The sequence below is a fragment of the Agelaius phoeniceus genome, chromosome 15 (genome assembly GCF_051311805.1).
Source record: "Agelaius phoeniceus isolate bAgePho1 chromosome 15, bAgePho1.hap1, whole genome shotgun sequence".
Classification (NCBI taxonomy): domain Eukaryota; kingdom Metazoa; phylum Chordata; class Aves; order Passeriformes; family Icteridae; genus Agelaius; species Agelaius phoeniceus.
The window spans coordinates 14,245,343-14,272,425 of NC_135279.1; the positions used below are offsets into that span (position 1 = coordinate 14,245,343).

At 46.4% G+C, this 27,083-nt stretch overlaps 1 protein-coding gene across 3 annotated transcripts in view; it reads right to left on the reverse strand.

Moving 5' to 3' along the window:
• Nucleotides 1-4,202: 4,202 nt before the first annotated feature.
• The window catches only part of SLIT3 (slit guidance ligand 3), a 494,867-nt gene continuing 471,986 nt past the window's right edge, over nt 4,203-27,083 (reverse strand). For 2 of the 3 annotated variants that reach the window (XM_077186384.1, XM_054642751.2), the window contains 4 exons: nt 14,928-15,082; nt 12,309-12,594; nt 10,004-10,212; nt 4,203-7,500 (listed from right to left, as the gene is read on the reverse strand). In XM_077186384.1, the coding sequence (XP_077042499.1) occupies nt 7,253-7,500; nt 10,004-10,212; nt 12,309-12,594; nt 14,928-15,082 (898 nt within the window). In that variant the 3' untranslated portion in view covers nt 4,203-7,252. The remainder of the gene's footprint in view (nt 7,501-10,003; nt 10,213-12,308; nt 12,595-14,927; nt 15,083-27,083) is intronic. The other variant, XM_077186385.1, reaches the window with a different exon arrangement.

Sequence of the window (27,083 nt, forward strand, 5' to 3'; positions counted from 1 at the left end):
AAAAACAAGGTCAGCAAATCTGAGGTTTCAGTTTCTTCACAATAAGCTGCAGGATTTTACCTGAATGTTACAGCTAAGACAGAATATGTGAAATAAAACCCCAAAAAATGAAACTGAGATCAATGCTCAGCTATCTTTAGTCCATCTCAGATCTGAGGTTTAGATCAAACTGGAAATTTAACACAGGTCTGAGAGAGGCTCAGAATGTTCACTAATTTTCAGAGCAATTGATTTATTAGTTATGAGCATTTTTAGATTGGAGTTATTTGTATGTCAGTCAACACATTGCTTGGAAAAGCCCCTAAGTAAGAATAAATCAATCTGAAGGTGAATATATGATCAGCTATATAAATACAAATGTGTGTATACATATTTAAAAATTATATATGTATATTTTATATATATATACACACACACACTTAACTACTAAAGTACTATGCAGTATCTTTGGGTAATGAAACCAGATGAGAGGATTCTATAGGAATGATATACCTGAAGGCAAGGACTTTTTAAATAATCAGTTATTACTGGGGTGAAATGAAAACTGTTTCATTGCTATATAAGAATTTCATTTATTTATTGGTGTGACCAACTTAGTCTGTGTCTTGGTCCCATAAATTGTACTTTGGTGTTTACCTCAACATAGTAAATATATTTAGAAAATATAAGAAAAATATTAAATCTCCCTCCCCCCCAACAGTTCAATGAGTGCTTTACCAGGAGAAACTAGGGAAGGTTAAGAGATGCAAAATATGCTGGTGTGTAATTAAGGAAGTGTAAGCTGCTTTATAAAAACTGCCTGTTGTGCCTGCTCTTATCACATGCTAGGTGAAAGCCTGATCTTATCTCGTGTGCTGCAAAGTCCCCACCTAAATTACCTTGTGGTATTTGGTTCCTGTAACCTTGCTCTGCAAGAAGTGTCAAAGGCTGAGCTGAGGCTTTTGCCTGTCGAGGTTTAACCCCAGTCAGCAGTCAAACCCCTCCCAACCACTCCCTCACTGCCCTGTCAGCAGCGTTGGGAAGGGAACTGGAAGGGTAAAAGGGAGAGAACTCTTGGAATGAGTTCAGTTGGGAAAGTAAAAAGTGTGCACGCAAGAAAAGCAAAGCAAGGAATGAATTCACTGCTTCCCATGGGTGGGTGGGTGTTCAGCCATCTCCAGGGGACCAGGGCTCCATCCCATGGGAAGGTGAGCACCTCTGAACATCTCCCCTTCCTCCAGCCCAGGAGCTGGTTGAATGCTGCTGGTGGAAGATTAGCTGGAGGGCTGGAACACTCAAAATGGCTGATTCCTGTCAGTTTTGAGCTATCCCCTGAACACTCATTTACCTGCTTTCCTCCCTCCCACACCTCAGAGGCAGGATGTGCACTTTTCCTCCCCAGACAAGACACAGCCTTGTAAAAGGTTATTTTTACAGAAAAGGAGTGATCCCTGTGCCGTGGGGACAAACCTCATAGACAATTCAGAGAAGGCACTGTCATCCCCAGAGTGCCTTGAGCATCACTGTACTTTGAAAGCTCAGGAGCCCTGGGAAAGGAGAAGGTCAAGAGATCACACATGAACAAGACACAAAGCTGTGCAAGTCTCACAGCCAGCTCTGTTTGAGACTGCAGGGTGCCCCCTGCACCACGGGCAAGTGAAGGTGCTCACACTGACAGCTACTGCTTGTACTGCCTGCATGCTCTGTTCCATGCCCCAGGAGTTTCTTGCTGCCTGCAGGGCTCTCAGAGTGTGAGGGTGCTTGGAGGAGCAGCTGTGCTTTCTTCAGAGACCAGAGGTGTCACAGGCTGTGGGGTGTGTGCCTGCCAGCTTGGACACCCTGCTGGGTAATGAACTCTGCAGGCACACAGTGCTTTTACCTCAGTGTGTGTGAGCAAACAGCAGCAGAATTGGGGTAGAAACAGCAAAATCAGTTGTTATTCCATAAGGTGCTAACATGGAAATAATCAACATCAACAGCAGCTGTGTGACACTGACTTCAGACCTCTGGGCACAGGCTGTCCCTTATGCCAGCACATGGAGCCCTTGTCCTGCTGCCAGGGATGGTGCTGAAGAAGTGTTGGAGCCCCCCAGGTCTCACATGCTCTCCTGGGGCTCAGCAGGGCTGTCCTGCTGGCAGTTCAGGCACTTTCCTGGGGTATAGCCATGATGATCCATGCCATGGTGAGGGGACAGCAGGGACACCTGTCATCACAGCTGAACAATGCTAAGAGGTTGATGGCTCAGGATCAATAAAAGCCGAGAAGTTATTATTTAAAACTTCCCAGAAAATCTGTGTATCACATATACATGTACTCCTGTGATGAGCAGCTGAGAACTCTGGGCTTGTCCAGTTTGGAGGGAGGGAGGCTGAGGGGTGACCTCAATGCACTCTGCACTCTCCCTCCTGTGAGGACACACGGAGAGGGAAGTGCTGAGCTTTTCTCCCCAGGATCCAGACAGCAGGCATGGGAAAGACTCAGTGCTGCACCGGGGAGGTTTATACAGAACATCAGGGAGCATTTTTTGTGGAAAGCCTAGAACAGGCTTCTTGGAGAGGCAGTCATACCCCAGGCCTGGCAGTGCTTGAGGCATTTGGATAGTGCCTTCAACAACGGGCGGTGACCCCGTCAGCCCTGAGTTGCTCAGATGGCTATTATGGGTCCTTTTCCACTGAAATATTCCGTTCCGTCCCATCCCATCCCGTCCTGTTCCGTCCTGTTCCGTCCCGTCCCATCCCATTCCCGTCCTGTTCCGTCCCATCCCATCCCATCCCATTCCGTCCCCCCGGAGCGGCACGGGCCGCCCTGTGGCGCCACCTGCTGGCGGACCCCGCTCACCTCCGCTGTCCTCGAACGCTGCGGGGCCCGTTCTGTGTAATATCTGGAAAACATCAGGGAACATCCTAAAGCGCACACAGAACGAAACCGGACTGGCACCCAGTGTAACATCTCCGCTGGGCCTTAAACCAAGGCATCGGGAGTGCCTGGGGCTCGGCAGAGCTGAGCCAACTCCGCCTGTCCTGCCCGCTGAACCGCGGGGCTGCCTACAGTGAGCTGGAGCAGAAATTGGGAGGTAACTCCTAAAAGAGGTCACAGAGACACGAAGCGACAGAGACCTCAGAGAACAACCCAAACCCCGCAGTCAACCACCGTGCAAGCAGCAGCTCCATCCAACCATTCCCTGCCGACTGGAGAGCACAAAGATAAAGGAATGTGGGACAGACAGCTTCCAGCACTGTGTGCCTCGTACCACGGCTGGTAAACAGCACCTGGTCAGTGCAAGCAAAAGCACAAACAGGAGCTTTGCATCCTCAGGCTGCAGTTCCTTGAGCTCAGCCAACCCCCAAGCTGCATAGCCATGAGCAATGCAAATAAACTGTTGAACAGAGCAGCCTCTACCCAGCCATTTTTGAACACTTCCCTGCTAGCTTTTTTAGTGGGCTCAGCTGGGTTTGCTTTAGGTGAAAATGCTGCCATCTGCTACAATTATGTAATTAACCTTCATAGTTCAGACTTAATGATGCTCATTAAGGTTGACTGTTTTTATTGGCTAACTGCTGCCACCAGTTTTGCATGGAACTGCAAAGGCAACTCTTAGGAGCCATAGTTTGAAGCATAATTAGCAATATGTGAGTGTTGCACAGGGGCATGGGTGAGGGAGGGCAGAGGACTAGGGGGGAGCTTTATTTTATTCTATGCTGAGGCTGGAATGCAATGAACAGCAGAAGTCTGTTGCTGCTGGGTCACTAATATTAAATAATCATCTACAGCAGTGTGGCAGCATATATGGAGTGCATGTGTGCCAGGAAATCACAAGATCCCTTCCATCCACAGTTGGCTGTGACTTCCATTTCCTCAGCCCTACCTCCTCCAGCTCCATTCCCAGTATTTCTTCATTTATTCTAACAGTAATTAATGAGTGTGATTTTGCTGCAGGTCTTTATCAAACAGTTAAAAATGTACCAAATAAAGATTTTAATTAAGGAAAATGTCCAGGATAAAAAGCTATGTGACTTAATTTGCCTGTGCATGTAAGACTCCTAAAATACTAGGCTGTGATGCCATAAAAATTGGTAACTAGTGTAAATACCACCTTTAACTACAGCTGTTCTTTGACTTTGTCCAAGTGGAATGGCTGTAGTTCCCCCATCATTTCCTGTGCACACTGAAGGTTGGACTCAATACCTCAAATACACAGAGAAATAATCTGCATCACAAGGTGTTACAATCTTCCATAACCCAACAATTTATTCAAACTTACATCACAATGAGAATCTAATAATAAAATACATCAGTTCACACGAGTCTGCATTGCCATTTTTAAAGGGTAAGCATATTTCTTCACTTTATATTAAAATTTTCTGGAGGTAAAAACTACTGCATTGTACCCACAGTTCTTGAAATCGATTGTAACATTAGGCAGGTTACAAAGGAACTTTCAGAGCTAATTACACTTCAGTTAACCACACATTTTTGGCACATCTGAATGCTTTTTTTATTTTCTTAAAATAATTCTATAGCAAGTCAGAGAATCATGGACATAAAGCATCACTCTCCAGTGGCAGGTGCTGCCTAAAAGCATACAAAAATTGCATCATTTGGTTACAAAATAGATATTTTCTTAGTTCTTTATCCTGACACTTAACACCGAAGTGCCGTGACAGAAAAGGGCCAAGAACAGGGCCGGCCTTGCTGAGTTGTTGCTGGTCCCTTTGCTGCAAGGCTTGGCTTAAGTAAATCCCAGAGAGATGTGTTAACAAGATGTTGATGGCTTTTGCCTTGCCAGGCCTTTGCTTTCAGAGCAGGTGTGAGGCCACCCGCGAATGTCACCCTGTTTGTCACCGCGCTGCTGCAAGGGCGACAGAGTGGGCACAGCTCTGGACAGGTTCAAGAGGGGCCGTGTTCCTGCAGGCCTGGGCAGTCCAGAGTGGCTACAACAAATCTGAGCCACTGCCAGGCTGGATTTCTTCTGCCTGACACCACAGCAGCTGCTTCTTCAGGAATTCAAATGTTTTTAAGCAGGAATGAATCATTAATGGTAGTAGTGTGCTAGGCACGTATTTGTACAAGTGTTTGCAGACACTCACATGAATTTTTAAAACATGTGGGTTGTGGTTTAGGTGATTTTTGTCGTACATCACAAACCCCAGCTGCTATGAGCTGCTGATGTTATGTTAAAAATAAAAAGCAGTCCACAGTACTTGCAACCAGGGTTAGTTTTTCCCTGGCTTTTGAGCTGTACTGTATCAATCAGAGTCTGGCACATTAAGTAGTGATTGTTTTATGTGTCACTGATTGTCAGCTCCATGTACTGATATTTATTTTGATGATTTTTTTGAGATGCCTGTTAAATTGGTTATGTCCCTTCTGCTCACATTGTTCTGGTCATAAGAGAGAAATATGAATGAACTGCTGCAGTTAAGGAGAGACTGACATAGCAGAAGCACAACAAGCATCTTACAGCTTTCTGGCTGTATTATAGCTAGATGGTCTCTCTGCTTTAGTGGGAAATAAACCCTGTCATGGCAGGGCTGCATTCTTCCAAAGCCCAAATCAAAGCTGTCCCATTTTCTTGATTCAACTTTCCTACTCATCCTTTGCTGACTCCCCTGATCTGAAAGCCTTTTGGTGAGACCAGTGAGTGTTCCCAGAAGGACTTTATGGCTGCTAGGAAGCATCTCTGACTACTTTCCTCAGAGACAGAGAACTTAAAGAAAGGATCATAATACTTACTCCATTAGAGAAAGAAAGAAACTATACAGGTAATAGAACAGTTGTTGATGGGCAGGTTTGAAACTTACAGTAAGAGAAAATTCAAGGTATCCATGGTGCTCTTTGCATGTATGTCCTGACCCTGAAAGGCAGCCCTGACAAAAACCCTTCAAAAATCAAACTCACTCCCAGAGTCAATTTTTTCCTCACATCCACACTGAGAATTCATCCCTGCATTGATTTCCAATTCCTACTCAGCAGTTGCTCTGAACACAGCTCAGGTGAGTGGGGGTCCTTGGGGAGGCACGAGTGCAGGTGAAGGAGCTTTGGTGAGCAGGTCAGGCTGCACTGGGCAGAGCTGTGACACCTCTCCCTGCAGGACAGGTGCCAGCTGAACACCTTCACATGGATTTAGTGCAACTTCTGCTCGCCTGGAGAGCCGTGGAGAGGCAGGCAGCTGCTCAGAGCCAGCGTGAGGCTGAGCAGCAGCCACGGCCCAGCTCACACCCCGGCTCAAGTGACAGTGGCAGTAAAAGCTGATAGGTTGCAGGTGCCTTCTGGCACCTGCAGTATTTTCATGCTCTTTACAACCTTTGCAAGTTAAAGTGTCAAGGTGTGATAAACTATGTAGCAGTGCATTCCTTACATTTCATATACAAAAAAGGGCTCAAGACTGGGAGCAAGAAGGCACAAACTTGGGAAATAACATAGCTGAGGAGTTTACACAAAAGTACTATGTCATTTATTAGGCATCACTTAGCACTTATTTCACATTTTTGCCCCCAAATTACCCAAAGCAACATAAATTTCTCCACTTCCTTTCCCTTTGCACCCTTCTTTTGGATAAAGCTGCCTGTGCTCTATAGATACAGTTGCCGCAGAATATAACATGAACACAGATAAATACAACATACACAGCAAAAAATGTATTATTATAGTATTACAATAGTCAAATAATGTAATTAGCCTCAAGCTATGGCAGTGCCTGTGTGCTCCAGGGAACCAGTTCATGGACAGCAAGCGGGGCCACTGTACAGGAGCAATGTTGGCAGTGTTGGGAAGAGAAGGGGCTGAGGAGGCTCTTCAGGTGCCTGGATGCAGTCAGTCATGGGGATCTGCTCACCTGGAACTCCCAGCCAGGGCCTTGGAGCTTTCTTCAGCCCAAATCAGTCTGGCAGTGGGTCCTTGGAACACGTTTACGTCTGTTCATTGTGCATACACATAAAGTCACCCCACATTTCTCCTGTTAGGCTATGTTTTCTTTATATATATAATTTTTTTTTTAACCTTTTAGCTTTTGAAATTTTTTTTCTTACAACTGTTAAAAAAGTTTCATGGTAAAAATAGCTCACTATATGATACATATACCCAAAGTGGTGCGATACTTTATATAATAAAAGATGAAAATAGTCACTTTCCATAATAAAAATAAGTTCTATTTTTTGCTTATTTTACAATATACTTAATAATTCTTTTCTTCTTCTTCACTCTGCAAGTAAACAGGTCCCGTTTCCATAACGCTTCTGAGTCGATTAAAGTGGCGAGAGACCCAAGGATGGCTTACGAGCACTTTGAGCAGCCGCACTCCACGTGTCTCTCCAGTTCCTCCGTGAAGGTGGAGCCATCCAGGCACTGGAAGAAGTATTTCCTCCTCTTGCTGCGCAGGGGCACGCAGCAGTGCCCGCTGCCGCCGCCGCAGCCCCCGCGGCACTCCAGCCGCGGCACCTTGGAGGCCGTGGCGCACGAGGTGTAGCCCTGCTGCTTGCGTACCACCTCCCGGATGACGTCTCCTTGGCACAGGCTCTCTGCTGGGACAACAGGGGGGCAAGGAGTCAGAAATGGGGTAACTCGGCTGGCCACAGGGAGCAACGCACAGCTTTCCCCAGGTATTGTCCTGGGGAAGGCTGTGAGAAGATCAGAGAGAAGAATGATCATTCTTATCCTCACTTGCTGCACCTGTTGTTGTGAACATGTGGCATGTGTTATAGAGATTTGTTTACCAAAGGGTGGTTTCTTAATTGGCCAATGGTGATGGTGTTTAGATTGAAGGACCAATTGGGTTCCCCTGTGTCGTGACTGTCTGTAAGGGCGATGGGTTTCTTAAGTATAGGATAATAAAAAGATGGATCAGCCTTCTGAGAATCATGGAGTCAATGCTAATTATTACCCAGCTGGGGATGCCCAGCTATGACAGTAACTATTGGCCACAGGGAGCAAAGCACAGCTTTCCCCAGGCTTTGTCCTGGGCAAGGCTGTGAGAAGACCAGAGAGAAGAATGAGAAACAATTCTTATCCTCACTTGCTACACCTGTTGTTGTGAACATGTGGAATGTGTTATAGAGATTTGTTTACCAAAAGGTGGTTTCTTAATTGGCCAATGGTGATGCTGATAGATTGAAGGACCAATTGGGTCCACCTGTGTTGTGACTGTCTGTAAGGACCACTTGTGCAGCACTTCCCAAATGATGTCTCCTTGGCACAGGTTCTCTGCTGGGACAACAGGGGTGGCAAGGAGTCAGAAAGGTGGTGACTTGTGGCAGCAGCTCTCTGGTCACAGGGAGCAATGCACAGCTTTCCCCAGGTATTGTCCTGGGGAAGGCTGTGAGAAGATCAGAGAGAAGAATGATCATTCTTATCTTCATATGCTGCACCTGTTGTTGTGCACATGTGGAATGTGTTATGGAGATCTGTTTACCAAAGGGTGATTTGGTAAACAAATCTTTCTTAATTGGCCAATGGTGATGATGTTTTAATTAAAGGACCAATTGGGTCCACCTGTGTCATGACTGTCTGTAAGGGAGATGGGTTTCTCAGCAAGTATAGTATAATAAAGAGATGGATCAGCCTTCTGAGAATCATGGAGTCAATGCTAATTATTATCCATGTCAATGGATAGCCCACCTGTACAGATCTGCCACCACACAGGATGAGCCCACCTGTACAGATCTGCCAGCTATCAGCACTCACTGGCTGAAGGCAATGTAGGCCAGGGCCCAAAAACTGGAGGTGATATGAATGGACTAAAATCACAACCAGGGAATTTGCATGCTCTAAAAAGGAGGATCCAAGGAGGAGCCAGGCTAAACAATTCTTGGAACATGTAAACTAGTTGGGAAAAGTTTACTTTGCATAAGAGTCTATGAATATGCTGATGTAAGGGAAAAGGTGTTTAAGGGGTATCCCCGCAGATAACAGTGTGCTCTTAGCTGAGTGCCAAGCTGCACCTGGCTGTAGCAACCTTTGCTCTATGGTCCTTGTCTCCTATTGTCCTTTATTAAACTTTTAAATGTTCACAGGAGAGTGAATGTGTTTTTCACACTGGATATTCCCCCACACATCAGTGAGCAGCCCTGGGTTCATGATGTGATTCAAGACAAACAGATGGAATGAGAAGAACCTTAATCTTTTACTGCTTTGTACCTGCCACCAAAACAGAGCATGTCTACACAAATGTGTAATATCCTGTGCGAGGCCAGGGCCAAGCAGGCCTGCTGGCTTTGATCAGCAGCCTGGAAGTGTTTTAATGAGTGCTGAGTGTTGAGTCCTGCAACACTCCTGCAAAATAAGAATTAGTTTTACCATGTCTGCTTCTCTGGAGCAAAGGTCAGCCTGCTCCGTGTGACACTAGTGGTCTGGGATACCTGAAAGTGTCTGTGCTGTTCTGCAGTCCCTGTGAAGCAGCCAGATACATTTGATGATGGGCATGTGTAAAATTTGGAAAGTCTGTGGTTCATGCACAGGAAAGGGACAACGGAAATAAAAATAATATAATCCAGTTCCTTCCTTCTGGACAAGAACAAAAAAAGGCAGAAAGAATGCAGTTAAAACTCAGTGAGTCTCCAGGGAGTCTTTTCAGGTCAGGCAGAAGAGTTGGGCCTCTGCCCTCGTAGAAAAGTCCAGCATGATCTGTGGGATTCCCCTGGAAACCTGCCCAAGCTGAAGGAGGAGAATCTTTCATGCCACTTCAGGTGAGTGGTTCCTCCTTGCAAGACCTCCCTTCCCAGCAGTGCAAATCCCTGCTTGCTGAGGGTAAACCTCACAACAAGCTCTTTAAACATCCACCCAAATCCTGGGAGCAGCAAAGGATTCAGGAGACAGAGAATAAAACATGTTCACTCCATGTACCCATTTCTCTATGTGATAGCAGCTACCTACTGTTATATGACTCTGTTCTCCTTGTACTGCTCTGCAGAGGCTGGCTTAACTTAATCTTCTATTTGCCATTCCTCCCCACGTCGGAGTGGCAGGGAAGAGAGGAGTAAAGCAGGTGTAAATGAGGTGTAAAGCAGGAATGCAGCAGCACAAGCCTACCTCTGTCACAGAGCTCTCCGCTGTAGCCCGGGTCACATTCACAGTAGGGCTCCCCGTGCTCCGAGACCTTGCACTGCCCGTGGCTGCATTTCAAAGTCCTGCAGGGGTTTGAGGAATTGTTCTTCTTGTCACAGTAGAGGCCCGTGTAGCCCTCCATGCATTTACAGGTGTAAGCAGCACCAGCAGCCGTGCACTTGCCATGCAGACACCTGGAGAAACAGAAGCATTTAGAGCTGGTCTTTGCTGGATGTGAAAGTTCCTTTTCCCAGAAATGTTTGATTTTAGCATTTCTGCCCATTTAATTCCAGGATACTAATCCAAAAACAGCAGCTCAGTGTCAAACACTCTGGAGAAAACCGTGTGGGTTTTCAGTGAATACTGGATAACATTCAGAGAATACATTTAGAATTTGTGAACCTAGAGTAGAAAACATTCAGCTCTTCGTGAGCACAGACCAAGGCTTGGCACCCACATGAGACAGCTCACATTTACAGCAGCAGCACGTGCAACTAAGTGCCAACAATCAAGCTGCATGCCCAGGCTTCCTGAGCAGAGTCGCTGCACAAATAATATCAGGTGATGAAAACCAGTGTGATAAATGAAGGTGCTGGTGGCAAAGCTATGCACAGACTTATCAGCAGGCAGCTGTACTTGAGGGTTCCCTGGCTCCTGGGGTTTGCAGCGAGCTTTGGCATTTCCAGGGAACACCACGGGGTGGGGTGGTGATCCTGAGCAAGTTCTCTGACACTGTCCCCACTTCTGGCACAGGGGCAGACTTGGCATGGCTGAGAACAGCGAGGAAAGCAACTCTTTCCAGCCAAGGAAAAACTTTGGCATAACCTAACTTCATATAAGCCCATGTCTCTCATTTCTATTTTCTTTCTAGTACTTCAAAATTATTCCCTGTTTATGTTGAATTTTTGTACATTTAATTTTTAAGCTTTGAACTAAAAAGGACAGATTACATGTGAGCTCCAGACATGCAAAATACTGTAATGAAGGGAGTCACAGTCTGTAGAGAGCAGTGTTTTCTGCCCAACGAACCTAATCTTTGAGGTGCATTTCCTCAGTGAGGTTAACCTCTGTGTGTTGGAGCAGACACCTGCCAGCAGGGCTCCACACTCCCCTGGATACACTGGGCAGGGCTTTAGGGAGCCAGCTCCAAAAGGCTGAACTGATTTAGGAAAGGTGAGACACTGTGTGAGCATTAAAAATATACACAGCTACTTCCCTTAGCAAGGGACTGTGTTCATAATTGCCTCATCCTCCCTGGACTATGAGAGAAACAATCCCTCATCATGTAAACATCTGGAACTCCCTTATTTTTCTCTGTCCAACCACAACAGCTTTGTGTTGACATTAGAAATTCAAGGAAACATTTGGGTCTTCATACCTTTGGTTTGTAAACTGTCAGGTGCTTTTCAACACCTCCAGACTTCAGTACTTTGCAGAATTAGAACCAGAAGCAAGTTTCAAATGGTACCTTTGCCACGTTAAATCTCTGAGAGTGATTATTCACTGCATCAATTTACCTGTCAAAAGTATGTGCTCGTGAAAAGCGCCTTCCAAGACAGCAACTGAAGGAACTTCTAAAACAAAAGTACTTCCATCTGCTTATGAAACAACACTGAAATATGCAGCCTGCTGCTCTGCACGAGACTGTTTCCTGTGCATTGGCCATAAGAAAGCTATTCATCCTGTGTTTCTGATGGAGATGTGGTTATTGAGCCTTTGAACTGCAAATACTTTACACTCATGCTCCCTTCACATGCAACACCACGCTATCCTTTAAACTTGCACTTTAAAGAGCTGTTTCCAAGTGTAATATTTAAGTCAGCTATTTGGGAAATTTAAAACTGCTCACACTGGAGTGCGTAATGATCTTCAGGGAGTTAAGTTTGAAGACTGGGCTCAGTGCTGCAGGGAGAAAACCCCTGAAATGTGTACCTCTCCCTCACAGGCTGCTCTGCTCTGGATCCGTGCAGGCTCTCGCCTCCTGGGGTTAAGCCATGCCCATTAACAGGAGGTTTTGTATTTTAATGTGTCGAGTCACAGCTGAAGGTGTGACCTGCAGCATTAACACCTGAGCTCCTGCAGGACCACGAGCTCCTTTGGTGAGTCAGCAAGGTCTGAACAAGAAGTGGAAATTGAGAGCTGCCACAAATGCAGACTCACAACTGTCAATAACCTCGTGTGGGGACCCAGCACCTCCAAAACCAGTCAGATGTGGTTTTGCAAGATGAAATGTGAAATATGCCTTAGCTGTAAAACTTTTGCTCTCCAGTCAGCATTGGTTTGAGCTTACTTGTGGTTAAGACATGGATCTCCAATTTCCTGGTCACACAGAGGGCCCGTCCAGCCGGGGTGACATTCACAAATCACACTGGTTTTCTCCAGGGAGCGGCAGATCCCGTGCTTGCAGATGTTACAGGATTTGCAGCCAGGAAGGACTCCCAGGGACTGCTGGGGTAAATCCTTGAAATCCTGCAGCTCGTTGTTGATCCTGACATCGTGAATGCAGCCATGAAAACCATTTGGTGTCTTGTCTGCACCCTGGCGCAGGGATGATAATCCAGTGGAGGTTGGGATCCCTTCAGATAAAAGGAAAAAGGGAAGGTTCAATTACAGTTACAATTATAAATTATGATGGTAATTTATATAATTTTCTATATATAATATAATAGATAATATATATAATATATAAAACAATATAAATTATATCTATTTATATATAATTATAATTATACTTGTAATTTATATATAATGTACATTTTATATATTTATAAATTATATAAATTATAAGTTATAATTGCTAAAGCTTCTTTTGTCACAGCCCCTTAAAATCTTTGAATAACTAATTTGCATAGGACCTTTGTAAGGTAGCACAATCTCACTGTCCTCATTCTGGAAATGGAAAGGAAAAAAAATAAACTCACTTGCCCATTCTTCTGTAAGAGGTACATGACCCCCCCAAAAAAAAAAAGAAGAAGAAAAACCAAACTATTTTTTTTGCCTGGTGGCTATGTGTTCCTATCCTTAGATAATGTTCTTTCTCTCTACAGTTTAATAGCGATTATTCTTCTGAAAGGTTTGAGAATGCCTTCATTTGTCAGCAGGTAGCATCCACCTCTGGGATGCAACAAGACATTTTGGCTTTACTGGGTCACAGTGTTAAGAGAGGGAGTGCTAAGAGTACATCCCCTGGAAATTAGTGCAGGAGAGCTCTAAAGACAGGGAACAGCACTTCAAGGGCCAGGCCAAGGCTTTGTGGTGAGCCCCTCCTATCTTGTTCAAGTGCTTGGAAGAGTTCACATGGTTGGTTCACCAGCAGGTTCCTTTGGATGTTGTTTTGTGCCTTCCCCACTGATGCCAGCTTGGATGTACAGCTGCATTAGCACAGGCAAGTGCTTCCTTCTTCAGCCATGTGAGGCCTCTGAACTCACTGTCTGTAAGCAATGCCACTGTTAAAGGTGCTCCTAAAACAAATCCAGCACCTGTTTCACTGTGTGTTAGGAGGAAAGTTGCTAGAACAGGTGATGTGGTTGTGAGATGGACAAAACTCTGGGCAGCTGAAGGTTCAGGTCTGTGTTAACCTTACTGTAGGTCAGGAACAATTGCTCTGGGGTAATTCAGGCAGCTACTTTGGCTAAACCACCTGCAGAGGAAGGGCAGCTGGCTCCATGGGAGGGCTGCACACAAAGAGGTGGCACATGAAGAACAGGAAGGGTTTAGAAAGAAGCAAAAAGAATTTTAATAGGCAACAGCAAAAGTCTTTACTGAGACCAGGGATCCTGGTATCCAACAGACCTTCATTCCAGACTTCAGGTTTTTCCTGAGAATTTTTAGGTACCTTTGGAGAATTAGTATTGATCCACAATGCTCATCCATTAGCAAAACTTTTCCACAGGATTCCCAAGTGCCCTGTGTATAAACTGCTGCAGGATTGTGCTGTGCTAAAGGGAGGAATTGAGATGGCCTCTGCACCAGTAGATTATCTTTGATGCACAATGCTCTTTAATAGCCTGTGACATTCTTAATAGGAGCCAATTATAAAAGTTCAGCTCTGTACAAAGCAAGATCAGCCAGTTTTCTGTTTTACAAGGGCAATATTCAGGGTTCTTTTAAAAAAGTGTTATTAAAGAAAATTATTTAGAAAAGCCTTGACCAGCACCAACTGAATTTGGTAAGAGTTTCTACTATTGGCTTCAATTATCTCATTAGAAAAGGCTCAAAGACTTCCTATTACCATTCTGCTGACTTTTGTATTTGAAATAGGCTGACTAAATTCAAGAACTCTGTGTCACTGAGAGAGAGATTTCAACATTCAGTCCAGAACAGAACTAGGGGGGTTCTGGCAAAAACAATCCATTGGGCAGAGACCAGCCTTTGTTCTGTCTCTTGTAACCAGACACCTAATCAGTGGTATAGTCATTATTCTGGGCATTGTTCCCCATCCCATTTGGCCTTTTCCCTCCAGATTCAGTACTTAATGGGAAAAAAATTTCTTAACTGAGGTTTGGGCAATTCTAATATCTGTCTAAAACTGTGGCTTCAGTTTCCAATGAGAAGACTATTAACCAAGGTGTTCTTAGCTTGTGTGTTAATATGTTTTTGAATCACACACCTTTTTCCCCACAATTTTTAGACCTCTCTAATAAAACTTCCAGCAGAAATACTGCTCAGTTATGGTATATTTAAACCTACTGACTATTGATTTGCTTTTTTGCCATGCCAATTTGTGATACTCCTACTGATCCTTCCACTTCAGCCACCACAGCTTGGTGCCAGCCAGTTCTGGGAGCTGCTGAAACACCAAGCAGGCTGTTCCTGTGGGGGCTGTGTGAGAGCTCTCTCCACAGGATGGAAGATGCTTTGCTTCTGAGAAAACATGTTAAAACTTCAATTCTAGAACAACTCACAGTACCTCCAATGTAGAGGGGTGTGTTGAGGCTGACAGAAGACTGCTTCTGGAGCTTTCCCAGACTCTTGGGAGCCCCCTTGTCCACCACCAGGTTCAGAGTTTGATTCAGCATCACGAGTTCCACACTATGAAACTGCCCATCGTTTATTGTTTCCACACTAAAAAGTAAGAGAAAAAGAAAATAATTAGAAGATGAACAAGGAGCAGCCTCTGCCTCAGTGACATCCTGTGTCCCTGTGCACAGCACAGCTCTGGGGTGCTCTGGAGCTTTCAATCAGGGTGTTCTCAGCATTTCCTCCAGCAGGGAGGCACACACTGACCCTCAGCTGATCCTGGGCAGGCAGCACTGACACATGTGCAATGCTTCAGAGGCCAGCTAATCAGGAGAGCAGCCACTCCAGTTGCTTTTTCCAGGGCAGAAAAGCAAGAGTGTAGCTACAAGATACACTGGCTTTGGGGACAAAACTACCACAAAATCCCATTCTGAGCTCTCAGCCACGGCTTGCTGCCCTCTGTCACACTGCTTGGTGCTCATGCTGCAGGCTGGATCCTGAAATAATTTCTTCTCCTATGGGTAGTTTAAACTCAAATGATCTCACAGGGGTCAGGAGAGATTCCATTTTGGGGTGAGACAGCAGCAGCCTCTGAAACCAGCATCTCCTCACAGCACAAGTGTCTTGGAACTGTGTACCAAGGAATAAGGACAGACTGAGGTTCTCAAAACCAGAGAAGGAATTCAGGAAGTTTTGGCTTATAAATGACCACTGTGCTTTGTTCAATGTCAGACAATCCCACCTGAACACAAGGCGTTCTACTCCTTTAGGGAAACATTAAGGTGTAGATTGAAGCTTGAGGATAAAACAGCAGGAGTTGTTGGGTGGTGGGGCAGGGAGCAGGCAGCCATCTGAGCAGATAAGATGGTAAAGTAGTGTGTATTTATTGCTTTGTTTATAGCACTGAGTTTTCACATGCATGAAGCCTGCAGCAAGCTCCTAGTCTGCACCTCACACAATCTTCACCTTCATCTCCTGTTCACTCCCCCAGCCATTAAAAGGTGCAGTGATAGAATTCCATTTGCATCATGCTATCATATTTTTATTTTCAGGGCAGCTTCAGCTCTCTAACCTTAGTGCTGCATGGTGAAATTCCCTAAAACAACCCCAGGGTTTCATGCACTCTGCAGGCAGGCAGGGGCAAGGGTGGGATTACCTGCTCTTGAGCAAAGAGTTTCCAGTCAGGGTGGTAGTTAGATCTGATGGGATTTCCCCACTGCTGTAGGTGTAATTAAAAGGCACAGTATCTCATGTGCACTCAGATGCACACAGGAACACAGTAAGAATGTGATAACAGGAGTGGTTGTTCTGGAATCAGCCTGTGGGCTCTGTGAATTGCCCACATGCACAGATGCCCTTTCCCAGATTCCTCCCTTCGGGCTGGGGCTGCTGTTATGTGTGGATAATGACAGAACACACCAGCTTTGGGCATCCTGAGACACTGCCTGGACAACAGCCTGGATTGGGGATTGCTGCACATGTGGTGCACACCACAGCACAGCATCAAAGTTGGGGCTTCTGCTCATTCCAAAGGCCCAGCATCCTTTCACAGGAGGTTAAAAATTCACAGGTCAGGTTCTTTTCAGGTGATTTGTAAATTTGCAAGGTGAATGTCTCTGAGCTATTTACCCACACTTTCTTCACAGGCAGTGGAGAGGAAGAGACACACTCATCTCTGAGGGTGAATCACCTTTTAGATGTGACCAGCTCTCAGCCTAGATGAGATGCTGCCCATCCTTAGTGCCCAGCCCTGCAGAGCTGATGTGTAAGGCTATTGCAGCAAGGAAATAGGGCCTCAACTTCACAAACAAATTACATGCCTTGGAGATTACTGGAATTCAGCTGTTGCTGGAAGAAGTTTCATTTTTATAGTGTTTTATGGTAGACCTGACACAAGCAATTGTACTTGAGCAATGTCAGGCAGCCAGTCAGCACTGCAGGCATTTCTGGGAATGTGCTGGTGGAGAAGAGCACACTGGGGCTGATGTGCCTCTGCAGTGCTGCTCTGCTCTCCCCACAGGTTTTTGGGATGAATCACCAACACACAGGCCTTCAAAAGTTCATGTAAGGTTACACAGGTCATAAAGTAACAGAGATCAGTGAATGAGCACCTTTACAGTGTGGCTGTACATAAATAAGTGAGATGGTTCTGCCACAGAAAGGTTCCCAGGAAAGCTCTGCTGGCACAATCACTCATTCCTGACCTGCAGGGAAGCCCTGGGCTGTGGCTGCTGCCCATGGGCAAGACAGAGCCCTGGGGAGAACTCAAGAACCTGGAGCTGATGCTACAGTTCAAAGTGTTTTAAAGAAAACACATAAAGGCTTGACAGTGAACAAAAATGCAGATCCAGCTGGTCCAGCAGACACTCTGGGTCAGAGCTGTTATAGCAGGGCCCTAGCAGGGTTGTGTGGGGCAGGGTAAGAGGCAGAGGATGTGCTGGACTCCCTGCCCAAGGGGCTGAGCCTGTGGCTCTGGGAAGGGCAGGACTGTCCCCACTGCACCCCAGGGCACTGCAGCAACTCAAGTGAGTTTGGAAACAGCTGCTCTGAACTTTGTGTTTGGATACTCAGGAATTCTGCTAAGTGTCTGCTGCGTTACAAGGAGCAGCTGTGCTACAGCAAGGCCGACTGGGTGATCCCTCTGTGCTCCCTGCTTATCTCAGTGCTCTCTGCAGTGCCTGATTCCCGGGGGGAAGCACTTGGACTTCAGCTGGAAGGTGTGAGATAAATGGAAATGCACATGTGTAATTGTTAGTCTGTGCAGAAGTGCCAGTGAAAGGGAGAAGTGGAGCCAAACCCCACGGGCTGTGAGAGCTGAGCACTGTGGAGGTGGGAGGGATGGCTGCAGGATAGGGAGCCCTTCCCCAGCAGGATCAATAGCTGGAGCTAGCACACAAACCCCATGGTTATCTGCAGAAGGCCAAGCTACGGCCATTTGTCAGAGGACAACATTATCACATCTGGCAGGACTGGCTCTTCCCAGAGCCAGGATTTCACAGGCATTCATCACCTACTCTCCACAGGGTGTGCTTTGTCCAGATTATGCCTTGACTAGCAGGCAAACAAAGATCTGTGAGTCCTGGGGATGGAAGCAGCCACCCCACATGGTGCTCATGCCTTTCAGCATACCCAGTGCTGGTACTTTTTGTTGGAAAGGGAGTGAGAGGTCCCAGTCTACAGGAATACGTGGATGAGCATTACTCTGTTCTGATTCCTTCACTTTTTAACCCGGAATTAAAATAATCTTTGCCTGAACTTTGAGAAACAAAGTAACTCACAGCCATCACCCAACACTGCAGTTTTGTAAAGCAGATAAAGTTAGAACAGGCAAAGCACTCATTTGCTGTTTGAGAAGACGCAGAGATATGATAGAGAAGCTGAACGTGGACAGGCAGGATGACAGGAAATCCCCAGCCAGCAGATCCTCGTGTGAGAGAGAGCACGCACTTAGTGCCGTGCTGACGGAAAGGCATTCAGGCGCCTTGGGGTTCTGAGATGGAGACAACCGCGGGGGAGAGACCAGTGCTGAGAGAAAAGCGGCACGAACTCTCCTCAGAGCCTCTTGTGCAGCCCAGCCGGGCCTTTAGGAGCCCCGGCAATCGTCGGAGACAGCTGGAGACAGTGGCTTGGCCGGGGATGAAGGGCGGCGGCCGCAGCGCCGAGCAGCGCACGCTGCGCTCTGCGCCAGCCCCGCCGCTCCCGTTAAAGGGTCCCGTTAAAACCCCCCGTGAATTCCCTATTCCCTGAAATAGGGCATCAGGTGCTCCCACAGGGCGCTTCCTTCTGGAGCTGCCCGCGGGATGGAGGTACCCGCCTCCAGCCAGTCGGGATTGATGGAGATCTTCGGGCAAACCCCGCTCCGAGCGCGGCGGGGGCAGGCCGGGAATGCGGGGTATGGGAAAGAGGGATGGGAGCCGGGACTGCGGGATATGGGCAGGGAAAACGGGATGGGAGCCGGGACTGCGGGATATGGGCAGGGAGTGCGGGGTGAGAGCGGGGAATGCGGGATATGGGCAGGGAGTGCGGGGTGAGAGCGGGGAATGCGGGATACAGACCGGGAGTGCGGGATACGAGCAAGGAAAGAGGGATGAGAGCGGGGAAGGCGGGCCGGGCATGCGGGGTGATAGGAGAGAAAACGGGATGAGAGCTGGGAATGTGGGATACGGGCCAGGAACAGGACGAGAACCGGGAATGCGGGATGAGAATCAGGAATGCGGGATTCTGGCCGAGAATTCAGGGTGAGAGCCGAAATGCGGGATGAGAGTCAGGAATGCGGGATACTGGCCGGGAATTCAGGGTGAGAGCCGAAATGCGGGATAAGAGCCGGGAATGCGGGATACTGGAATTCAGGGTGAGAGCCGGGAATGCGGGATATTGGCTGGGAATTCAGGAAGAGAGCCGGAATGCGGGACGAGAGCCGGGAGCGCGGTGCAGCGGCGCGGACGGGCAGCAGAGGGCGCCGTGGCACCGTGAGCCGAGCAGGGGACAGCGCCGGCCCCGCTCCCGGGCATGATCCCGGCCCCGTTCCCTGCTCCCGCTCCCGGGCCTGATGCTGCTCCCGGCCCCGTTCCCTGCTCCCGATCCCGCTCCGGGGCCTGATCCCGGCCCCGCTCCCTGCTCCTGGATCCCGCTCCCGGGCCTGATGCTGCTCCCGGCTCCGATCCCGGTTCCTGATCCCGCTCCCGGCTCCCGCTCCAGCTCCCGGCCCGCGTCCCGGTTAAACCAAATCAAGCGGTGCGAGCACAAGGAGGGACATCCTTGAAAGGTGCGGCAGGAAGAGCCCCAGGGCCGTGCAACAGTCAGGGAATTTTAGCTGGCTTCCAGCCGCAGCACTTCGTGCCACTGCCATTGGATGTTGTATAGTTTTGTATAAATTCTTGTTGAAAAAAAGTGAGGAATTATGATTAAAGAGTAAACACTTAAAGTGTAAGCAAGGACTTCCAGGAATTTAATAATTAAACTTACTGAAAAGTAAGCAGCAAAGGGAATAAAAAGTTTGCCATGACACAAAGTGATTGCTCAGGAGCCAGGCACTGCTGCTCGGGGCTGTGGTTGGCACCTGGTCAGGCATTCATTCCCCCACTGTGCTCAGTCTCTGGAGCATCCCTCCACTCTCTCTTCTCCATCACACTCCTCTTTTCACAGCCCACCTTACATCCTTGCACAGTCCAGCACATTGCTCTCACCGAGATTACCCGCACATGGGACCTGATCAAATGTGGCCAAAAAAGAGGAAAATGCTGGGATGTGAGGAGAGCTCAGCTTCCAAAACCTTGGGCCCAGCACCTTCTATTCCCTTGGAGCTGCCCTCACAGGGAAGGGAGGCCACTAGAGAGGGTTCTATGGAAGAGAAATTAAAATTTCCTGTGGGAGGGAGCTGCTCCAGCAAGGTGAGCCAGGGGAGCCACTGCACAAGGCACTGCACACAGTGCACATGGCCTCTGCTGGGAGCTCAGGCTCCAGGACACAAAGAACTGAAGGGAAAGGGATGTGTATTAAACATAAAACCTCAGGGAATATATGAAAGAACTGATTTCTACTCTCATTTTTCAGCTATTTCTCTTCTCCCTCATATATTTTCTTTCCCCTGTACTCCAGCCCCAAGCACACACAGATGTTTGAAGCACTGACTCCCCTTGCTCTAACACCCATGAGAGATTTAGAGCTGAGCCACTATAAATATGCCAGTGAACAGAAATGCATTAAAGGATTAAAGCATTCAGTTGGAACCTGTAAAATTTGGGCTTTGGGGTCAGATTTTTTTTCACTGTCTAGTAATACACCATCATTGTAGACAGCAGAGAACAGCAGGGCAGAGGAGTCAAAACCAAAAATAGCTTTAAGTATCACAGCAAACCATGTCACTGAGGAGATATATAACCATCAATTATGCAAATGAGAACATTAATTCATTAGCTACAGTCTCCAGATTTTCCTGACCTCTGTCTTAATGGGGACACGCCTCATTTGACACACAAAACAAAGGAAACACAAGGATGGCAAGAGAGGGGATTGAAGGCCATGGGGAACACTGAACATAGATAATCTTTGAGAACATTTTAAGTAGAAGGGAATAAACAACAATACGTGTCCAAAAGAGCTTAAGGAGCTTACAACACCAGAAAAGAGGTACCAAAATCAAAAACTCAAGGTGAGAGCTGCAGGGAACTGCGCTGAGATGTCAGACATTTGGGAGCTGTGAAACTCACACTGTGCTGGGCTGACTGTGGCTATCAGCAGTGATGGGTTTTCACCTTTCCAAGCTACACTTACCTCCTACCCTTAGTTCCAGCTATAATCAGTCCTTGGCCTAAAATAGATTTAAACTTCTCCATGGCAACAAAGGCAAAATCATAATTGGAGTGGTGTTTGTGCTACCTCCACAATAACACATCACTTCAAGCACTATCATCTTCAGGAGCTGAATAAAAACCACATGTTGAGAAAAAAGTATGAAAAATGCTAATGAAACACAGGACTGGGGAAATAAGAGGTGAAAGGAATATTAAAGCACTCAAGTTCACTTTCAGCTTGAAATACACTCTTTTGTTATGTTCAATCCTGTCTTACATGACTTGAGTGTTAGGTCTGTTAGGCTGAGAGTACTCAACATTAAGAGTTTTTTCCTTGATACCTCCATTTGAATTTGCTTGGTTTTATACCTTTTCTCCTACTTACAACTTTGTAGACCACCCAAATAAACCATCTTTCTCTTCCTGGTGTTTACAGCCCTTGAACACTGGCAGCTGATTACCATATCTCCCTTAATGATCGTTTGGCCAGGCTATGCATATCTAATTTCCAGCCATAATTCAATTCCTGCAGCACCCCTGCCAGCAGTGAAAGTCATTGTGTTACAGACCTTCTAAGGGAAAGGCAAGGACCTTTTTTACACCCCTGCAACATGCAATTAACACAATCCTGATACTTTTCCCTAGATGATTCATAAAAGGGTCAGACACCCAGCCAGGGCAAACATCGCTTGTTTGCAGTGAGATCTCACAGACCTGGGTGAGGTTCCACAGCTCCCTCCAGCCCCACTGCTGGGAGCAGAAATTGGTGGGAGCAGAAATTGGTGGGAGCAGAGGTGGACACCTCATTCTGCTGAGAATCTGTTAAAGCAAGTGCCATGGCAGTAAAAGCAGCTGGAATGCACTCCTCAAGTCCAAGGCCTCTCCTGAGTGACAGATGAGAGCGTTGCTCCCTGCCCACCCTCTCCACCAGGATGCCTTGGCTCCTCACTGTGGTGTCACGAGCTGCCGTGTCCTGCTGTCCTCACAGTGACAAGCATCAGACAAAATAACAAACCCACAGAGTGCAAAAAAAGAATCAGAGATTCTGCAGTGCTGTTGGGTCGGTGTGAAATCTGGTGACCTTATGAAAATGACACTGCAAAAAGCAGAGGAGAAAGCAGGCACTGGCACAGCAGCAGGGTGGTAGCAGCTGAGTGCCACATCCTCCCCTGCACTGTGTGGGTACAGCTGAGTGTCACACACCAGGACAGGCTGTGACACAGCCCCTGGCCCCACCAGGGCTTGGAACAGAGCAGGGTGCATGGGGTCACCTTCTAGGAAAACAGCTCTGCCAGTCAGGTGGTTATCAAATCACAGGTTCTGATGAGAAAATCCACCAGGTGCCTTCTCAGAGTCGTTACATCAGGCAATACTTTGCACCATCTATCCCCTTTTCAGCTCTGGAAAATATGCAGGTATCTGCCTGTTAACAGCAGGGAGCAGGGCCTCTACAGAATACAATTAACAGGGCATCCAGCCAGACTGACAGAGAATGATGGGCTTTACCTGAAATTGGAGGCTAAACCCCAAGAAAAAAGAAGAGTCATGTCTATTTAGAAATTGTTATAGCAACATACCTATAGCTGGATCCTCTCCTTGACAGAAATCATGTTTGATTTCCAAACCCATCATGTTTGACAGCCACCAGAGCAGCTGCCATGCCCACCTTTCCCCCATCACTGGGGCATGTGCTGAGCTGTGGGTGCCATCCCATAGTGGGAAGAAGCACTGGAATAACCAGGCACAGACCCCTCCTGCCCCTCTACCAGCTCCCTCAGCTCCAGGTCTGCGTGTGCTGCTTCCAACAGAGGCTGCCTCGACTGCATCAGAGCCAGCTCAGCACTTGGGATGGATGGGACATGAATCTATCACACATGGCACACATCTAAACTTTGTGTTACTCATCATGTTCACAAGAAATTTACAGGCAGGAAAAAATAAACATATTAGCTTGCTACATGTTGTTGTAAGGCAAAAACCCTCAAAATTCAAGACATGAGCCAGTCATAAGTGCACAGGAAGTTTATAAAGTCATTTTGACTATGATTAGGTTTATTCCATCACTGTCTGTTATGCAAACACTTCAACCTTCCTCTGATGCAATCACAATTAGCCAACTTTGGCAATGTTCTATGGACCAATGACCTATGGTATAGCAGGAAAATGCCTTTAAAACATATTTGCAACCTTTCTCCAGCCTGGCCTCTGCTGACAGGGGATGCCTGAGTGCAGCTCAGACCCACAGCTCCAGATTTTGGCCCCTGAATAAGGTGCCCTGGGACTCAGAGAAGGTAACTTTTATTTTTGTCATTACCCAGAACAAGTGGCTTTAGATGACCCATTCCTAACCATACCTGGTACCACAGACAGACCAGCACTGGCTCACTTTGTGAAAGGTTTTGCTTTCTTCTGGTGAAAAGGTCACTCTGAAACACCCTACACATGTGTGAGACATGAACTGAGGGTCTGCAGCTTCTGGGTACTTGGACACTGAACTGAAGGGAATGAGCTGGGTTCTCACAGGGGGAGGAGATGAGAAACTGTCATTCTGCAAGAGGTACTGGACAGATTTACAAAGAAAAAAATTAATTCAGCTTAACAAGATTTTGCCTGCTAAGTCCTTCAGCAGCCTGAAGGACAAAACTTTACCCTTCCTAAGCTTCAGCTCAGCAGGAAAAAGGAAAAAGTTTCCATATTTCATGAAAGCAAATATTGGATTCTGAATCTAATGATAAATGTTAAATGATATTTTAAGGTCTTGACCTTACATTTTCACTGTCCTATTGCAAAAAAAACCAGGACAAACTAGGGAAATGCAATGTTTGTAGCTTGACAAGTACTCACACACTTGCCATTTTTTTTCTTATTTAAGCATTCCAGAGCCCTTTATAAAGGTAAAAAAAACCCCAAAAACTCAGCTGTCCTTTGCCTTGGCTCATGCAAGATGTCCAAGTACATTCAAATTTTACAATTTTTCTTATGCAGGTCAGACACTACTGCCAGTTTCTTTCATTATATTTGATACAGAATCCCTAAGGGGTACCTGAAAAAATAAGAGTGTGTGATAGAATAAAATGAATTGCAAATATTCAGAATTATAAAGAGCTCAGTGATGCCTCACAGAAATGACTGAAAAACAGTTCATTTAGAGCCCATCCAGAGTATCAAACAGGCATCCCACCAGGGATGGGCACAGCATGGGCTGCAGACTGTGAAGGTGTTAGGAAGAACAGGAGCAGTCATGCAGTGCACTCTGCAAAGACACTTTTTACCAAAAACTGAGTTTGACAAGCTCTAATAATGATCCTAAGAATAATTAATGTTCTCACTCCTCCAGCACATTCCTCCCCAGAAGGCAGAGAATTAATGGTGAAGCCTCCCAGGCTTTTCTGCAGATAAGCAACTCCAGCTAAAGAGACAAGGGCACAAAATCCCTCTCTGTGGAAGGTGTGGATGTTCCACCACCAAAGCAACTGTTCAACTTCAGCACCAGCAGAAACTTGAGTAGAGGACCACAGTTCTTGGGGAGCAGCACATCCCTCCAGCAGGGGCCTGGCCAGGGACAGTGCTGGACACTGGGCTCCAGCAGCTCCCAGGCTCCAGAGCCACGGGCAGAGCCCGAGGGAGTGGAAGGACACAGGAGCTTGCAGATGCCACCAGCATAAAGAACCCTGTGCTGTTCCACAGCCTGGAGGGACAGGGGAGCAGGAACCTCGCCCTGCAGAGACCTGCAGCACATTTCTGAAACACCTTTTCTGTTATTCATGCCTTTCTTAACTTTTCAGTGTGCACAGGGAACCAGATTTAATTTGTCGTCTTGCAGTCATCACATGTGAAGGAGATACAGCAGGAACGCAAGCTCCTTTATTTCAGGCCTTTTGCTTTAATCACAAGAACATCCATCTATGCTGTGTAAGAGTCAGCCAGACCATGAGAACTGCATGATACCATCTACAAGGAATATTTTTAATGATGTAGCATTTTTGAAAGCAGATTATGCAAGGATACTTTTAAAAGGAATTAAAATGTAATTTGGGTGTATCTCTACAGAAAGACAAATATAATTCATTCTTATCTTTCCCTAACTGCCTCCTTTTTCACTGCTGTCAGGAATCTTGCATGAAAACATATGACTTTACACCAACAATGCCTGCATCTTGCTCTTCACCAGATATAACAGTCTGTGTGCAACATGGCAATCTGGGAACTCTGGAGGGAATTACATCAGCAGTTTGTGTCAAAGTTCTGTTTTCCATTTGTATTAGGAAGGATTATTTCAGCATCCAAATCAATATGACTGTGTGGCAGCATAAAATCTATTGGAGAAAAGTTTACAAGTAAGGTCTTATCTCTGGCTCAAGGAACAGATGTGGGAAAAAAGACTGAAAATAGGGAGTTCTCCCTATAGAATACAGTTAAATGGATAGCAGTGTCATTGGCTGAATGCTGGAACTATGGAATTAACTGCTCTTTGTTAATTCAAACTTTTAACAATCGGATTGTGGCAGTAAGCAAAAGCAGCATGTTCCTCACAAGTTGGCATCTTTAAATTAAGGTACAGCTTCTGTGTAAAAGATATACTTCATTTCTAGAACTCACTGTTGGAGTGGCACCAAGCACTGTCATGGCATGGAAGAGTAACTCTGAGCAGTGCAGAAACCAGGAGGGCAATAAAGCATTCAGAAAAAAAGGTTCCTATTCTCATTTGTCCATTAAATAGAATAAAAGAAACAATAACTTTTGAATCCTGATTCAAAAATGGATCTCTTACTCTGATGTCCAGAAAACCATTTTTCTGCAGCTCACAAGTGACAGGTTCCAGTAAAAGATGAGTCAGATTTTCTTTTAAAGGGTGAGTTCTGTCACTGCATTATATTATATATTACTGCATTAACTTGTATTTCTCTCTAACTTGATGAAAAATGACAGGGAATTTTAGGTAGTCATTTCCACTGGACATGTGCTGACCTTTACCTGACTAGAATGAAAGAGAAGCCCAATGTCAACTTTAACCTTTCTATCCAAACTACCACAGGGACAAACACATGTTAAGCAAACCTGAATGTACAGCCAATTATCCTGGGCTTTTCCAGACTGACTTTGTGCAGCAGTTCTGGTTCAATCTGCTCAGAGGAGCGACTAAAACACAGGAACAGGTTCCCTGTGGTAGCCAGGGGCACCCTGCCTTCCCAAAGGAGTTGGAAATCTCTTTCCTGGCAGTCCCCTCCTGTGGCACATCCCTGCCCTGCAATGCCCTCAGCAGCTCTGCAGCAGAGCCAGGCTCAGAGCTCACAGCCAGCTGAGAGCACCCCCTGTGCCTGCTGCAAACCTTCCCCCAGCTTTGTGCAATACCATGGAAAAATACCACCAAGTGTGACTGACTCACTGCTGGCTTCCCAACCAACAGCTTTTATCTCATCCCTACAGGATATCACCTGTAGTAGCCAAGTTCTTTGCTAATTTTACTGTTTGTAAGTACTATTAATAAATCTTATCATGGAGACACTGATGAGGAATTACAGATCATGTGGTTGGCCAATGACTTCCCACATCCCATCCTGGGAGTACCTGAAATAGCCAGCAAAGCATCTCAGTTACAGCCCAGGACCAGGTCAGGGACAGATTTCCTGCAGCTGTAGCTGGCACAGCTCCCACCAGGCAGCATTTTAAGGCCTCCTCCTCTTCTGGCAGACTCTTCTGGGGAAAAACCAAGGGCCAAAGCCCTGCTCATCTAGTCCAAAAAGTGGACTGCTTTGGAGGGGAGCAGAATGTGATATTGACTGTGAAAATTAATCTCAGTCTTTCAACGGAGC